This window comes from Aythya fuligula, chromosome 3 (assembly GCF_009819795.1).
Source record: "Aythya fuligula isolate bAytFul2 chromosome 3, bAytFul2.pri, whole genome shotgun sequence".
Classification (NCBI taxonomy): domain Eukaryota; kingdom Metazoa; phylum Chordata; class Aves; order Anseriformes; family Anatidae; genus Aythya; species Aythya fuligula.
The window spans coordinates 19,009,032-19,027,496 of NC_045561.1; the positions used below are offsets into that span (position 1 = coordinate 19,009,032).

Below are 18,465 nucleotides of genomic sequence, written 5' to 3' on the forward strand. Positions count from 1 at the left end.
CAATACGTAAGCAAAAGGGAAGGCTGTGACAGCGACTGTTTAACAGGGGGTGGGTTAGGAGGTTTTCTACCTTGGAAAAAGTATGCTTGGAGTTTAATATTAATTAATGGCTTGCTTTATTTTTTTTTTAAACTTGAGACTAGGGGGTAAGGAAGAGGGAGGCAGAGAGGCAAAAGGTAAAGCAAATCCATAAGAATTCCTTCATTTTCTGTTTATTTACTAATGCATGAACACAGTTTTGTGGTGGAGCTCTGTTAGGTCAAATAAATACACATCTGTCCTTCCACAAAGGCCCCTTTCAGCCACATACAGTATTTCTGGACAGGTAAAAGATTTTCCATATAAGCACCCCTGCCCCACCACACACCCTCCTCAGCTGCGAAAGCCGTATGAGAGACAAGGATGAGTGCCTCTACTTCCACAGTCCTCTACTACTGCGTAACTTACAGGTTTTCAAACTGTTCTCATACCTTTTTGAGACATCAGTGCTAACACACAATTTTTACTATACAATTATAGATGGTGGGAATAGGCTAACTAGTACCCCCAGCAAACAGTTCTATCTCTTCACTAGTGGGTGTGGGATGCAGAAATGGCAGCCATATCCCCTCTCCCAAAGTCCGTGCAGGCTGCTTTTGGCAAGTTACCCGCTTTGCATTTTCTAGAGAAGGTGGTTGTTTTTCAGAGGTGGGTATCGGTGAATGTAGTGTGTTCCTTGGTGACTGTGCTGAAGCCTTTGATGACGTTGACAAGATCTTCTTCATCTGCATACTGTTAGGAGGGGTAAAAAAAAGTCATGTAAGTCAAACCTGTCCTATGCTAAAATGAGATTCTGTTCATTCAATTTTTTCTCCGCACCCCAGCAATGGTTTTTGAAACAGCCTACATGCGTTTCTACTTTTCTACTTGTTTTCCCCTTTTTCACAGCATCAACCAAAATATTCAAAGTATCTGACCCCAAAGCAGCTAGTTTTCATGGTAAGTAATAGGTTTACAATAACTCTTTACAGAGGGTAAGGAAATCAGTGTTTATTACAGGGAGGGAGAACTTATAGAATCATCGAATATCCTGAGTTAGAAGGGACCCACAAGGATCATTCAGTCACCCTCCTGGCTTCCTGCAGGATTCCCCAAAAAACAGACAAAAAACCATAATGTAAGCAAAACCTGCCCTACACTAAAATGAGATTCTGTTCTGAGATTGATTCTGTTCCTATGTCTGAGAGCGTTGTCCAAACGCTTCCTGAACTCCATCAGGCTGGGGACTTTGACCATTTCCCTGAGGAGTCTGTCCCAGTGCCTAACCACCTCCGGGTGCAGCGCCTTTCCCTGACAACCAGCCTGATCCTCCCCTGTCCCAGCTCCATGTGGTTCACTCAAAAGGATTTTAAAGATTTAATCTGTGACCATATCCTTCTAAATCTTTTGATTGTATATCCAAGGACTTTTGAGAGTTATACCTTTACATGATCCTAACAAAACAAACCAATCACTAGAAGCTGACACAGCGACAGCACAGAGGAAGAGGAGTCCTTACCAAGCCACGACCACCGGTGCGATGATTACGAATAATGGCATCCCAAGGTGAATCGTCAACAAGAGGCTTTTTGTCATAGATGTCAAGCAGCTGGCTGACACTACGGTGAAGGGAGGCTTGAGAATACGTGTGACTTAACTGGCTCTGACTTGGTCGCCGTGCCCTAGAAGCATTATGGACACCGCGGTTGCTTGTGGGAGAACCAGCTCCTGGAATTTTTGTATCTTCTAGCCCCTAGTGGGAAGAAACAAACCAGCAACTGTAATACACAAGGCATGGCCTTCAAACACTTTATCTAAACAAAACAAAAGCAGGAGTATAGCAGAACAGAGAAGGCCATGCCACAAAAATCATGCAGAGTTACAAACAGAACAACAACTAAAAAGAACCCTTCCCCACTCGCAGACAATCATGTCATTCAAAAGGATAAAAAAATTAATAATAAAAAACTAACAACAACTCTCTAAAGCAGGGCTTGCCCTGACTTTTTGTCTCCTCTCTCTTTTTTTTTTTTTTTTTTTTTTTTTTTTTTTTAATATAATTAGTCAACAGGCACAGGTCCAAAGATTTTTGACTACCTGAATGACAGTCCAGACTTCCACAGCAGACTTTCTTTTGCTCAGTTATGGTCAGTTACTACAACCAGGAAAAAACCAGTTACCCACCAGGCAAAACATGCAGGATAAGTAAGATGCCCTTATGCATGCTCTTTGGGTCATCTGGCACAGCACACGTTTTGCAACTCTGCAAGCTAACAACTCTACCTCAAAGTGCATTGTGTAACTTTTGAGAGTGACACTGCTCGATGAATCAGACGTGTCAGCAATAGTCTCAAACTGAGATTAAAGAGAGGGAGGAAAAGCATTAGTGCAAGCAAAGGTGCAATGCAGGTGCAGTCTGTTCTTTACGGAGGCTGTGAATTAGCTGCAGCTCAGTGAGCAAGGAGACAGAGTAGCAGGATGTGGGGGAGTGGGGAACTGGCAAAAGATGAGGCACAATTTAACTTTAACTGGTCATCAAGTACTATGTGGGCAGCCAGCATTGCTTGCTGTGTGATCTCACTAGCAATTGTAAAACACAATCAGTTTTGCCACTTCAGAGCATCTCAGTACTAAGTTCTCAGATTAAGTAAGTCCTTCAACTGAAGGACTCCCAAAAAAGCCCTATTTTCCCAAAATAAGTTTTATTAAAAAAAATAATAATAATAATAAAAAAACAGGGGAAAAAATAAAAGGGGCAGGAACATGGAAAGGACGTGTGGGCACGCCAACAGCAAAGACATTTTAAAGTCAAGAGGAACAACACAACATGACAGACTGTATAAGAAAAGGAATCAAAAGCATGAGACCCATAAAATAAGTTTCTTATGCTCTCAGCCTTTGCCAGGAGAAGGGGCACACTGGAAATCCCATTGTTTCCAAGAGCTGCTTCGTTGAGGCACAGATGCAGCTTCTTGGCGCTGAGACAAGAAGGAACAGAATGCGTGAAGGATGCAGGAGTCACTATCCTGTTTCATGGCACTCACAGAGAAAAGAAGCTGAGAAGTGACAAGAAGAATAGCCTTGTAGCTTGCGCCTGGGAAGAAGCACAGAACAGGAGGGCACTGCAGTTCTAATTTTTAATCTTGTAGCAATTTCCAAATTCCTTTTGTCTTGCTTTTCACAAATGGGTAGGATAGCAGTACTACTCTGCTTCATGATGGAATGTGTACTTTATCCAGGTTTTTACACAGTTATAGCTTGTCATAATAAAAATGGCACTAAGCTTTCCCCTTTATCACTCCTCAGCAGTCCTCCTCCTACCCCTGTAGTGGTGCCAGTGTGGCTTTATGTGCACAGATACGCACACGCCCTTTGTAAAGGTTCCTAGCTTTTTTATCTGGTTGCACTCACTCTCCCTAAACCTTCCTGGCAGCTGGTCCTACAGCATTCCAGCTGGGTGGTGGGTCGGTACTAGAAAGAAATAGAGTCTGTCCCTAAGTCCTGCTTTGTGTAGGGACAGCTCATGGATACCTGAGAAAAGACTGTCAGTCTAGCCATTCCTAACAGACAGTTGGAACCACATGGCAGGTTCCTCTGAAAGCAGATTTTATTACTTACCTTCTCACAGGATGCCACGGCCTTTTCAGCTCTACTGCAGATGTCAGCTAACATCAGGTGCCATTAGTGGCTTTGGATGTTCTGTGACTACAGATCCAAAGTTTGTCACAGGGCATCAGAAGCATTTTACATCCAGAAATGTCAGGTCCTGCAAACCAGGTGCCCTAGCGATCTGTTTGGATTAAGTGCCTGCAGCCTGGCTCTCTGTACCTTCATAGCTATAACCAGATAGCCCGTTTCCTACACTGAGCAGCCTCCATCTGGTAACTAAGAGGGCAACAAAACAGTGAAAGGACAAAGAAAAACTGTGAGGGGACATCTAAAGATGTAACGCGATAGATACACAACATTGTGTTTTACCCAACCTACCGGATGTGTTTCACCTGTTGAATACACGCTCATTGGTGACGTTCTTTTCTGGAGCGGAACTAAAGGAGGTCTGTCTCGTGCATAGGGCTGCTTGTGAACTTTCCTTTGAAGAATTAAAGACAGAAGAATAGCCAAGATGATCAAACCTAGAACTACCATCAACACTGCAAACCACAGCTCATTGTAGAATTTTGCACTTTTGGACTCTGCTTTGTCCTTCTCTCCAGGTGTTGTCAAGATCAGACCTGTAAAAATCAAGAGGAATTAGGGGAGAGAGGGAATGTTATTTCAGAAAGCCATTTAACAATATGCTATCCCTTTCAACTCTAATAAATTAGGAAGAAATTTAAGTCATTTTGTCGTCATGTGCTTATTTGCACTTACGTTCAAGGTGGCATAATGGTTCAATATGCTAGCGGGCTATAATAAAAAGCTTACTACCCTCAAGAGACCCTGCTTAAAGTTCTGGCATTGCTGCTCAGGCTGGAAATCACCACTGCATCAGCAGCTCTTGAGAAAAAAGGCAGGGGAGGTGGAATGTGAGAAAAAAAGGGTTCTCCAAGTAACCTTGAAGAGTGAAAATGACTACTGTAATTTCAGAGAGGCACAGACAGAGGACATTCTCCCCACCACTGTGCCAGTACTTTCTAGCAGCAGGCCTGTGCAGTTAAAAAGAGTGGGAGGAAGACTGAACAGAAATGAGTGATAAATTAATACAAAAGAAAACAACATGAAACATTTTATTCCTCCTCTTGCCTGTTAGAAAAAAACAGCCACTTGGCTCTGCTTATGCACCACATAAGCATCAGAAATCTCTCTGTCAGAATTTCCTGGTTAGTTGCAATCCTACATCTGTAACCAGGCTCTTTGCTAAGAAATTCCCACCATTTTCACTTCTAAGTCTCCACTGCAAGCTGCCTGTGGAGCTGATCCAGTTTGTAGTAGGCTCTGGGTATAGCCAGCAATCAAAAGAACAATGGAAGGTGATGGATATAGAGCAACTGGGAACATTTCATAATGCTTTTACTGTGGCATTGCCTGAAACTCTGCAGGAGGACTGAGTGAGAACATGAGGAGGTATGTCAGGGAACTTCGGTGTAAAGAGCAATTGCTAAGACAAGGCCAATCTATTTTAAGAAGTTGAACCAAATGTAACTCAAACAATAAATAACTTAATTAAAAGCAGTGCCTGTTAGAAATGGTTTAAGCTTAATCCTGCTTCCTAGAAAACTAAACAGATGGGAAAACAGAACATTTTACTGGTAGGTATTTACAAGGCAGTGGGTAAGAGCTGACTGAGATTTCATTACACCAAACTCCTTCTTTTTGACAAAAGAGTAAAGGATCTTTATAGCAAGAGTCCTGAGAAATCTCATATGATATTCTCATAAACTGGTTAGGGAAACATATCCTGGGTGAAGCTGTAGACTGTAACTGGCTGGATGATCAATAGGCATATGCAAGGAGGTGGTGGGTGTAGGGAGGACTTGCTGGGGTGAGTGAGTTGCATGGAGAAGAGAGGACATTTTCATGGTCAAACAGAGGAGGAATAGGAAGGTCAGCATTAGAATAGATACTACTCAGGAGGAAAAAACACTATGTCATGGAAAAAAAAGATTCTAAAATTAAAAAACAAAAACAAACAAACAAACAAAAAACATTGCAACGTTGGAGAAAAGATTTGAAGCTGATCATGTTGCAAATAAATGGAAATCCATTCATGGAAAAAAGGCACATTACCTACATACCTTATACCCTAAGGTGCTAAGGAACTACAGATCCTTCAGTAAGATTCCACCCTATCTGGCATCCACTACATATCAAATTTCTACCACAAACATATAAAATCAGTAGGTGCTAGATAGTTTTTTCACATAGTTACCAAGTCCATCTCCAGCGCTGTACTTGATGACTGGTGTCATGGCACTCCCTTCATCAGTGATGCAGGTCACTTGAAACAAAAAGGCTGAGCAAAAAGGTTGGAAAATGCTATCAGCAGGAGAAATCAAAATTCTGTAGGTGCTGCTTTTTCGCCATCATCCACCAGCAAAGATGGCTTGCTCTGAGAACAGCCAAGCAGGCATAGCATATAACCCAACATAATCCTACTAAGTCCCAGATCAAAGCCCCATAATCCCTTATACATAGGTATTAAACCATGAACTATGGCAGATCATAGGGTGGCCACTAGTATGATGTTGCTAAAAATTGTATTCCTCTTCCAACACCCAGTTCTCTCAGTTCTCTCTCTTCCAGTGATGTGGAACTGGAAACTTTCAAGGTATTAATCATTGTGCCCTAAATTCCTTATGCTCCACTTATGGCTGATACAAACTTGTTATGAACATTTGAGTAAAAACAAAAACAACAACAACAAAAAAGTATAGTATTAGCATCATTGCAGTAATCAGGAAAGTAAAAAGTAAATGACAAACCCCTTTAAAATGCAAAGAAAACCTCTTAAAACCGTTTCCTTTTCTTCCTTCTTTCCTTCCATTCCTCTTTCCTTCCTTCCCTCCCTCCTTCCTTTCTTTCCCATCTTTCTTTTCCCTTTTGATATAATCTGCTTCTATTTTAAACATAGCAAATTTCTGAAAGAGAAACTGCATTTCAAAGCATGGCTGATTCCAAAAGGTGCTGACTTAGTTTATTTATTTATATTTTTTTGGTTTTAGGGAAAAAAAAAGAAAAAAAAAAAAAAAAACAGGCTTCAGCCTTTTCTAGTGCTGACGATTTTGATGATTTCCATACATTTTTTGAGAGCACAGCCCTGAACAGTGAAATTGCAATGCAACTCCAGGATTTGGAAAAGCTCAAACCTCACAATGAACCATAGTGGGTTCGCCCAGTCAGGTAAAATATTTAAGAGGGAGCTTAGCTCCAAGTATTTTTGTTTTAAGGATCTGCTTAGATGCAGTTCAATGAATTTGGCTATAGTGTTCAGCAAGGATTTACAGGAAGATCACAGCTGGCTAGAGCTGCATCTTAGCCTCCCATTCATTCCTCCACTTAGGAAGAAAAATAGTAGCTCCTATGCTCTTAGCTTGGGATGCCCATGGAGAGATATTTCTTAGACTTAGCACACAATAATATTAATTTAGCTCAACAGTCTTTCACAGAGAGAAGCACACAGGAAATTGAAACTGACTTTTGTCAGATGTCCTTGGCAAATACAGCTCTGTGTCAAAGCCACTGTAGATGCGCTGCCCGCTCTCAGTTAACGCGTACTCCTTCAGGCGGCCGTTCAGCACGAAAGTGCGGCTCCAGTCTATGTGGATGGTAGATAAATTGCTGAGAACTGAGAATGGAGCCATGTACCGAGGTGCTGCAAAAGAAGGAAAAAAACACTCATTTCTCATTTCTAGGCAACAGGCACGACAGAATTATACAGCAGAGAGAAGAGGTCTGAATGATTCAAGCTCCTCACACGTGCTTCCTCCCTGTCTCATATACATGTGTAATCACGCACATACATGAAGATTGGGCAGGGGGCAGAAAAGCAGGAGCAGATGGTCCACAGAGAGAAAACAAATACAGAACTCACTTCAGGGAGAAAGAGTTCCTCAGTTATGCTCAACAACTTGCTGACCAAAGACTTCATTTAAGTTTGAGGTAGTTGTTTCTTGTGGCTTTCCCATTAAACCAGGTACCCACTAAGTGTTGGTTTGTTCATAAGAAAGCTGCTCGTCCAGCTGCACTTTGCTGCTAATTGCCCCCTTTCACTAAGCCAAACCTTCCAGGCAAGAGGAAGGAGACTTTCAGTGATTCAGGAGACCTGGCATGAAGAGTTCAGCAAGGCAAGAAAAGCAAGACTGAAAGAAGAGAGCTGTAGATGCAGTGGACAAGGGTTAGAAAATGGCTTTCAAATGCTTTTCTTCTTTACGTCTCAACAATTTGTTATGATTTTTCTCCATTTAAATGTTCATTATTACATTACAGCTTTCCATTAACAAATTGTTAAAATGTGGTTTTAGATTTAAAGCCTTTTTTTTTTTTTCTTTTTCTTTCAGTGGTCACATTAAAGAAAAATGGTCTGTTCTGCCCCAAACTTCCAGCTGAGAATCCATGCAATGTAGTGAATACATTAGTAGTAGTTTTTAGTAACCACTCAGCAAAAGTACCAATTGATTTAAATGGGATTTCTAGAAAGGTGATTCTGAAATCCTGACACAAGACTAGGTGAGGAAGAATTAATATTCTCTTTGCCCTGTCCTGGCAGGCTGAGGTGAAATGTCCGTCTCATCTGTTATAGAATGACTATGGCTACATCATTATAGATCTTTCCAATAAAAGCTGATGTTAGACTACCACAAATTCAGTTTTGATGTTAACATCTATTCTGACTGTCTGCACTGGTCTGGAACATTTAATTTCCATGTAGACCACTACGTGAATTTAAAATATTGTCTGTGGTGGTTGGGTAGCAACAAATTCTTACTTCACTGTCAGCAAGGATCCAATCATTCAGATGAAACCCAAGGAAAACTTTCATGAGCCCTGGAAGGAGTGTGGCATGAATTAGGAAGGTAAGATTATTCTTGAAAATTGGTCTCTTTTAAGAGCTCCACTTTTCCCAGGGACCATGTATGGCAGTGTGTTTATTACCACACACCAGCCTTTTGGTAATACTTGAACTTTTATGTTCTGAAGGTGTGCTGCCCATTCTTGGTAAAATAAAAGGTTTCCTTTCCACAAGCACAAAGGTTGTAATATCAGATGGTGATAAGAAATACTTTCGAAGGAATGAGCAGTCAAGCCCCAGAACAGAATTTGAGTGAATGGGCAGCAGAGGTGACCAGGGACACAGAAGACGAAGTTCCTGGGGACATCATCTTTCACAAAGAATTCGTTTGGCACTATGCAGCCCTGTTCATCGGAAGCAGGAATGCTGATCTCTGAAACTTTTCTCATACTTACGCTCCTTTTCTGTAGTGAAACCAACCCACTCTGAGGCGCTGCTGCCAACAGAGTTGTAAGAGACAACTCGCAGGTTGTAGGTCGTGTAAGGCTCGAGGTTGGACACATTGGCACTCTGTCCATTTCCTGTATACTTCACCTCAGTTGGGCCAGGGCTGCAAGCTTTTACTGCTGGCTGCAGGTTCAGGGGACAAGCCATATACACATGGAGCTCATAGCTGAAAAGAAAGTGGAGATTTTGAGTAATCAACAACCTTAATATCAGAATAGCTAATCAACCATTTCATCACAATTGCTGTATGCCTGGCTACCAGAGAAGAGACTGGACCTCATCTCAGTTTTTCTCTTGGAGACTTTGGCCCCAGCTATAAGATACCTATGAACTAGCATGGTTGTCAGTCACGCTCACAATGAATCTGTTGGTTGTTGGTGCCTTAACAGGCATCAACACTTCTGCAAATCAGATAGTGGCCTTGCCTTACTAACTACAAAATACTGCTGCCTCTTTGCTGCCAGCTGATCTCACAACTTTCTGGCTGTGCAACCACACCTGCCAGACAATCACCTCCACTCCCAACATCTCCTCCACCTTCATCCTCCACCCCCAATCTCCCATTCAGGAGAAAAGCAACCGGTGCACATAAACACTTCCTGGATTTTTAGGCCACACAGGATACCACCACCAACACCAGGAAGAATAAACATGGGTTACAACTGTCCAGAGCTCTCAGCCCTGTGATTACAGCTTACATCCAGGACACGTGCTCTGCCAGCACTCCTACCTGGTGACAATGCCATTGGGTGACTGAGGGGCACTCCACTGGAAGGAGGCATTCCTGGAGGTCACGGTGCGGATCTGCGGGGGGGGCTGCTCCGATGGTGGAGCTGGCTGAGTGGTGATTTGGGCCATGGGTCCTTTGTTGCAACAGTTGAAACACGTGCAGGCCTCCACGCCAATGAAGTATGTGGTAAAAGGTTTTAACCCATGTATTGTCTGCTGGGTGGCAGTCCCTTCTGACAGCTGTAAAAATTAAGAGGGAACTTGTCACAGCTTCAAGCACCACAAGTACTAAATAAGAGTTATCGAGGTAAATTAACTCCATAAGATGATGGCCACAAGGTTCTGCATGTCCTTTAAGTCTGACATTAATGCAGCTGCTATGCACTGGGACCTCTGCAGTCATTTTCCTCCTATTACAAAGTTAAAGGGCACTGTTCAAAGGAAAAGACCATGCCATCACTGGCCTCGCAGACCTCTTGAGTTAAGCTGTAAACTCTGTATGTCAACTTGCAAATGTCATTCTCAGGGATAGAGAAACTGCAAACCTTTAAGGAGAAAATCTGGGCTAAGTGGTACTGGAGCAAAAAGAAATGAATGTGGAAAATGCCTCCATGATAAGTGTGATGGTAAGTACCCGTGCATGTCTCACAAGCTTCCCTGGCTTGGATACAGGAGACAGCATTGGGCAGAGTGATAGGCACGTGCCTTGTGGGTCAGTTTACCTGATGGGAGAGTGCCACCTCCAGTAGGAACCTCTGAGCCCAGGGCCAGCACACCACGGCTGTGCAGTCAAACGGCTATGGTGCTGGACAAGCATGTTAGGAAACTCTCCTACAACTAGCACAGGAGACCTGACAGAAATGGTGCCCTTTGTTCCTAAACTGCTAACAGGAATTGCCACCTCACATCTTTGCTGTAGTCATTTGTAATCAACATACGTAGAAAGCACCAACAATGGACAACATTCGCTCCCATTTGGCAGCTTGTGACTTAGCAGAGTGCAGCAGAAAATAGGAAGGAATGAGTTAAGCAACCAAAGGAAAGCATGTAGTACTGCCTGATGTCAGTGCTAGAGATGAGACAGCAGCATGGCAGGTGTGAGGGGATGGAGAAGGAAGACCGAGGAGATGAGTTGGCTGAATCAGACCTGGACATGGCCAGTTGCACTGGGAGGAATAAATGCATGGAGAAATAAATGCATAATATACATTCAGTAGGCAGCTTAAACTCATGAAAAGAACTGATGGCCTGGGAAGGTATCTCCAGCACTTCCAAGTTGAGAAAGATGATACAAGGGCAAAAGGCCCATATAAACATTTACTTTTTGTAAAAAAGAAACAGATAATGTTAGACACAAAGAAGTATTCAAGTATTTTGCACTGATTTGGTGGTAACTACTCTAGATACCTTGCACAGCCCTAGCCTTTCCTCGCATCTCTCAGTTTTATAACTCTAATGAAGCCTCAAAGTTTTCCTAGCTTAGCTGAGTCCTATCATGTCTGGACACTTAATAGATTCTGTCTCAAGAAAAGCCACATCTCAGCCCTACTAAAGCATCACTCATGTTGCTGCAGTCTCTTCACATCTGTTGAATCTTCTCAGGCGAACAGAAAGAAATAGTAGCAATCGTCTGCTACCACACACATGTAAGTCTATGCTTTGCCTCCAAAATGGCCACACTAGAGAATGAAAACCCATAGTACAGGCATAGTTAAAATTGAGGAAACCCTTGAGGATCACACAGAACCCTCCAGAATCTCTCCTATGGGCCTTTTCACTGTAGCAATGCCCAAGCTAGAGAAGACACCAACTCCACAGCTGGGGTTTTAAATCCTCTACTTGGCACAGACACCAAAATGAGGAATTGCTTAAAGAGATGGTTTACTGAAATCTGCTGAACAGCTAAGATCTGCCCCAAGGAAGTTACCATTAAGAACATTAAGTTATCATTAATGCAGTCTAGGCTGAGACACAGAACAAATAAGTTATCTGGCTACTTTCATTATTCTTAAGTGCTTTACCATGCAATACTTCTTACCAGCAAGAAATATTTTAAGAGCAACTCAGGTATAGCTTTTTCTTCAGAGCTTCAAACCTGTAGGCTGCCCAAAGCACAAAACCGTTTCCTACTGGCTACAGTTCCCACCTGCACCACTTGGACTGGCAGGAGCTGCCTGGAATTATTTCATTTGGATGGTTAGCCACCCCTAAAAGAACACTTTGCATTCTCATCACATTGTCACAGCACATTACCAAGCCAGAAAGGTTTGAATGATGAAGTGAATTCTTTGAAAAGCACATTTAGCTGAGTTAAAGTGTTGGGCCCGCTTTGGCCAGAAGAGAGCATTGCAGAGCAGGCAACAAAAGGAGCACAGAAGAGGAGGAAAACTTGCAATCAGCAGTAGCTGTTAGCAAGAACAAAGCTGTTAAAGCTAGAAAACACAGCTTCAAATGGAAATACAGAGGTAATTTCGACAATACTCACCACCACTTCATTCCCTCTGGTATCATTAGAAAACAGCCTGTAGATGCTGACCACCCCATTTGGCTTAAGGGGGGGGTTGATGTTCACCACAGCCACTGTGGATGCCACCATGTGGAACAGGGGAGCTCCCAGGCCCTCGGGAGGGGCAGGGCCCGTCCGGCAGCGGGACCAGCCGCTCGGTGTCCGGCCCGCTGAGTTCACCGACCACACCTTCGGCACATGAGAACAAAGAACTGTCAGTGAAGAAGCCAAGCCTACAAAATCTCCACAATTAGCTAGAGTGCTGCAGCAGCTTTAGCAACACTGAGAAAGACACGGCACAATGACATCAGTGCAAAATGTCTCGTCAGCTATCCAGCACCTGTATTTATCCAGTGACTTCCAAACAAAAAAAATAACGAATATTTCCCATCATTGCACTGAGAGGAAAGAAGCAGATCTTGTGTCTCAGACAGTGTGTGTTCACATATCTCCTACATACCTGAATACCACCACTGTCTTTGTCATGCCACGCAAAGAGGATGCCTTAAGAAGCTATGATCAACACTGATAACATTTTCAAACAAATCTGAACAAAAATACTGACATCCAGTCCTGCTGCTATTGTCTCCCTTCTACACAATTCCTTCACGTGTGCAAGCAGCCCCCTGACTGAACTGCCTGGCACCATTGCCATCCAAGTTATGTTCACCTGGAGTGAATCTCAGTAGTCAAACTCTAGTTATTTTTTAAAACTGCGAAGTTTTATAGAAACTGCTCTCTTTAAAATACTATTGTATTGCATTTGGAAACATTTTCAGTATCCTGGAATACAAACAAAGTCAATTGAAAACAAAGTAAATCAGTAACTCATTTATTTTCACAACATTCACTTCATTGCATGAACACAAACACAATGGTTTCAGTTCCAAGATTTCAAAATTTAGCAGCTTGAATTAGGCCTGATTAAAAAACACGTCTCTGTGAACTATACCTACTGATTTTGTCAGCTTCCCAAAACCAGAGTGATCTGCAGACTACATAAAACTCAGCACTTATTAAACACAGTCTCCAACAAATCTGCATGAAAATTAAATTTTGTTTTCATCAAGGAGTGAATAAACATATGGAACGATGTATAATCTTATTTATCAAAAACCATTTGTATAATTAAACACGAATATCATAAAAGGTTGCCTTAGGTCGTCATTTGCATGAGTAAGTAATTTGTAGAATGTCAGGTACAATAGACAGAATAGATGGATGCGTGAGCATATAGGGTTAAATTAGGCTCAATATTAGCCAACCACACAGTGATCAATCAGAATGATAGATCTAAATGGCAATACAAGAAGACTGTCTGAGCGATTTTTAGTATAAGTATTCCTTAGTAAGCTTTCATGCTGAGCAGTTCTAACAACAGTAAAACATGTTCTTATGTGATCTACTCCAGGCAGAAGTCCTGGGGAAGTGAATGGTGGGACTGTGCCTTAAAGTAAATAGGTGGTTTAGAAACAAGAGGTCTTCAAGACTGACCCTGGCATCTTTCCTGCTGGCAATGTTAAGTACCAAGACCACAGGACACTTCACAAGGAGCCTGGGGAAGGAAAAAGGCCAAAAACCACTGCAGCAGCTTTAAAGACTGTGGCTCTGCCAATTACAAAACCAAAGTTACAGCCCCATTGCCTCAGTAACATATAATATCATCCAGTGAAACACGACGTAAGTACAGATGACACCCTATGATAAAAAGCGCAGCCAGAGTACTTTCATGTTCAGTGAGATCAGTAATATATTTCTGTTGTGAACTTTTCATAAAGTCAAACTCTGTTCACTTTACTGCAGTAGGTCAAACCCTCTATCTCAGTTAAGTCCCAGCTGCTACAAAGATTTGCCCACGGTAGTTCATTCAAGGGGCATATTTCTTTGTGGAAAGAAGCTGCCGCATATGGAAAGAACAGCTCGGAGCCTGCCACTCGCCTTGACTCAGTGCTGACCTTAGTTCAAGCGCTCTGGTTGCATGCTAGGCTGTGGCCTTAATGAGCACGGAGCGTGGCAGCATTGGTCAGACCTGAACTGCCAAGCCAGCTCCCACAAAAACTGACAGCGATGAGCTAGGAGGAGAGGTTTCCTGCACAGCACAGCAATTAGGCCTCAGAATGGGACACCCCAGGAAATCTGGAGAAGACAGGGATGCAGCATAGCTGGATGTGGGTACCTCACTGAGGGCTGGAGGGAGATGTCCTCCTCAGTCCCTCTTTCCCATATCATAGGTGCCTAGTGGGCAGCCTGCTCCTGGGTGGGGTGCGCTTCACACTCCGTATGGGGCTGTTCCCCTGAGCATGAACATAATGAAGACAAAGATTGACTGGGCAGAGCAAGGGCAAGTGCAAGCAGGCATAGTTGCCTAGCCTGGCACCTGTGAGGTGACAGGGAGCCTGCAGCCTGTCCTCCAGGCCCTTCTGCTAAAGAGGCCAAGGTGCAGGTGGGCCTGACAGCCATGGTCTGAGAGCACCTGCAGGGCAGACAGCAGCCACCCAGCCCCACCAGAACTGCATTACCACCAGCAAATCTCCAGAAATGTGAAACTCTCTCACACCAGCTTCAGAGACAACCATGACAGCTCAAAAGGAATTGTGAGGATTTAAATTCTGGATTTGCATTGACATTAGCTTGGTTCCCTTCTTCTACTTAACCATCTGTAAAAGAATGGATGGCAATATAAATATTTCCCTGGGAAAATCACCATCCAAGTAAATCCTGGACAGCATTTAGAGACCCAGAGCAGTAAGTGCACAGAAATGACAGAAGATGGAAATGTTCATGTTCAGCCATTTTAGAGCATGAAGAAATCAGACAATGAGGCAACAGAACCACAATGAGGAGTGCCTGCTAAAATCAGAGGTTTGGTCATGGCTCCTCAATAAGTTACCACAAAAGCATGGATGACTGAAGGCCTGGCTAATCTAAAATTCCATGGTGTGGACTTCTGCAAAAGTTTTTTGGGGATCAAGTAAAGTCCTTCTAAGACATGACATATACAGAGCACAGAAAATATTTATTGCATTTATATAAAAATGTAAACATCTTAGTAGGCAACAGCATCATCTGTTGTTCATAATGGTAGAAGATTTTAGAGGCTACTTCAGAGCACACAGGCATGTGGAGCAAACAAGAATCAATTACACCTCACACAGGCAGGGACACATTGAATAACAAAGCACAGACAGCAGAAAGGCATCAAAAGTTTCTTATAACTCAACTTTCTGAATATACTGATCCCAAAAGCATTAAGTCTGACATCATGGTGCACGGCTCAGCACCCTGCCAAAAGATGAATGGCTGCTAATGGCTGCATTGCTCCCAAAATCCAGGAGAGGGCTCCAAAATTAGTTACATATGATACTATTTAAAATCCGTCATCAATTTGCTGGCCTCTGGCCCAGACTGCACTTTGAAGTAGAGCCAGACAGGGGAAACCTCTCTGGAGCCCACACAGTTGGAGAACTAGAGAAGTCCCGTTACAGGTTACATAGCTTGTTGCTTTCATCATCAGTGAGCCTTCACAGATCTATCTCCTGGAAGAGACTGAAGAAGAGACCATCATCGGAATGATTATAGGACAACCTCAGGTCTCATTGGCACTGCAAGAAGGGGCAAAACCTAAGAGGAACATAAAGGAAATTTCTGAGAAAATGGGCACAGCCTGAATGCAGTCAGCCCAGCTTGTTCAAGCTTCGGAAAGCTGAGTAGCAACTTCTCCCATAAAGGGCAATAAAATCACGATGGCCCCAGGGTGTACATGGAAAAAAAACAACACATGGTATCCTACATGCTGACAGTGGGAGAAGTTTTCATCTCTGAGCCACACATCTGTGCCCCAGGTGTGTCTGATGCACATCTCTTGAAGCCTCAGGTCCTTACCTGGGGAATCTATGTTTTGATTTTTTTAAAAAAATAACTTTTCTTTTATCAAATGGAGATCATCTGTGAAGGTATGTATTCCATACAGGTGGTGCTAATGGGAATGGAGAGAAACAGCTGGATTTACACTCCCACTGCTCTTCCAATGTGGCAGATGAGCCTCTCTGTGATGAAAAAGGGATGGTGAAGAAGCTGCCAAAATAAAGCACTCAAATTAACCCCCCTCAAAAGACAGATAGTCTGTGATTAAGGCAGAAAACGCAGTATGTGGCCAAAATCCCCCCAAAGGATAACGTGATAGCTTGATCCCATGACTCCAATTACAAGAGGAAGCACAACCACAGCAGACTGAGCAGCAGTTTGGCAGAGGACATTGTGTGCAGGCTAACACCTGTCCGCTCAGCACACTTGTGTCTCAGACCTGGCCCCAACAATGTGACTGGTATTACAGCTTTAAACACAGGGGCCAACTGGGAAGTTCCTGAGAGGGAATTCTCTCCATTCCTATGGAGAACAAGAAGCTCTCCAAGAGGTCTCATTCTCCTTCACTTCTGCTGAAGCATAGCAAGGAAGCAGCAGGCAGAAAGGTGTGCTGACTGGTGATAGCTTGCCTATCTGAAGGCAGCTGTCCTGCTGACTTCCAAGGTCAAGGAAAGCTGGTATCTTCTTCACGTAGAAGAATTCCTGCTTGCAGGAAATCAGAAAAGACAGGGAGCCAAGCAGCTGACTGCCAACCAGCAGCAACTCCTGACTCCCACCAAGCCATACAGGCACTGTGCATCAGACCACTTCACACTGCAGTTAATATCATGCTTCTGTGAGGGACAAGACCTCAGCTCTGTTTGTGACAGCAGCTTCCACTGAGCTCCTGCAGGCACTCAGAACCCAGCTGTTTGCCTTAAAACAAAGTCTTATCAGTGAGTCACTACCTACCCTCAGCTTTGAGCCCTGACTAGAGCTGTGGGGTAGCGAGGTAGTGCTGTGGGTTCTGGAGAACCACAAGCTCAGACCAAGCCTCATCTTTCATGTGAGTATAAGAGTCGGGTACAACTTAGGTATCTGCCCTTAAGAGTCCATAATCTTGGCTAGTTAAAATTAGAGAAACGCAGACAAGCTCCCTCTTACCATCATTTGCAGCAGCTTTCACAAATCTTTCTTCTTATCAGATCTGACCGACGTGCAGCCTGGGTAATTTGGGATTTCTTATGCAATACCAGCCCAACTCAGAACACAAAGCTTGTCTACAGAAATCTAGCATTCAGCATTACAATAATGTATTCACATCTGGGCATTGCAGTGTCAGGTAGGTATTAGCAAAGTAGAAAGTTTCAAAAGTGGTTGTCAAATGGGGACAGAGCAAAGGCAAGGGACAGTAGGTATCATGTCCACTTATGACCAGAGATACCAGGAGGTAGTAAACGAATGTGTGCTTTCTAATTGCCCATCCTGAAATCCATTCTTTTCCCTCTTCAACATTCAGTCAGCATCTTAGGGAGGCCATAAACACATAATAGGATAGATTTTAGGTCTGGGCTTCTAGCATTGTGATAATTTGAGCCTCTTACCATTGCTATTCATCTTCACTAATCAAATCCTCATAATAAAAGTACTAAACTCATTCTGGGGAGGGAAAGGGAAAGACAAAGACTACAGGCAAGGGCTTTGGGACTTACACAAAATTACAAAATTCTAAAGGAATCTCATTTCATATAAAATAGTATAACACCAGTAATTAATAAGAGATGTAAACAGGTTTAACTCTAAAAAGGCAGAAAATTAAATAATTTGTTTCCTATGGGTATATAATGAGATAGTTACCAAGTTCCCATGAGAGAGATAAGCAGATATTAAAAGGTCTTTCCAATACCTGTAATGGCTAAGGGCAACAGCTAATTCAATAGATTCGATCAAAATCACCACTTCTTTCTCCGCTTCTGATTTATTACTTTGGCTGTAGTTAGTCATCACTCATTTTAGTTTGCTTTTCAGTAGTCATAAATTATGCCTCATAAATAAAAAGATACAATCAAGGAAATCATATCAAGTCATCTACAGCCCTGGAGTATATTTTCCCCCGGTACTCACACTAATGTCTTTTTAAAGGATAGCTTGCCATGGTTTTGAATATGTCAGAATCACAATGTACTCAGGAAAATCTTGCACGAGTTTTGATATAACAGTCTCACTGGTAATTTTGGAAGCCAACAAATCCAGTCTAATATCCTGCTATAGTTTTATGAACAAAAATCAAGGTTTGCTTCATCAATGCACTGTTTAGGCACTTGAATGTAGGTTGGTGTTAGCAACAGAAACATAGTGCATGAAGGGGGTTTCATAAAAGAAATCGTGTGGTTTCATATAGTGCTTCACCCTA

At 42.8% G+C, this 18,465-nt stretch overlaps 1 protein-coding gene across 1 annotated transcript in view; it reads right to left on the minus strand.

Moving 5' to 3' along the window:
* Positions 1-681: 681 nt before the first annotated feature.
* Positions 682-18,465, minus strand: part of USH2A (usherin) — a 396,028-nt gene continuing 378,244 nt past the window's right edge. Inside the window, 9 exon segments of the mRNA XM_032183742.1 lie at positions 682-771; positions 1,538-1,771; positions 2,302-2,373; positions 4,006-4,250; positions 5,888-5,971; positions 7,154-7,330; positions 8,923-9,140; positions 9,705-9,943; positions 12,189-12,398. Coding sequence (XP_032039633.1) covers positions 682-771; positions 1,538-1,771; positions 2,302-2,373; positions 4,006-4,250; positions 5,888-5,971; positions 7,154-7,330; positions 8,923-9,140; positions 9,705-9,943; positions 12,189-12,398 — 1,569 coding nt within the window.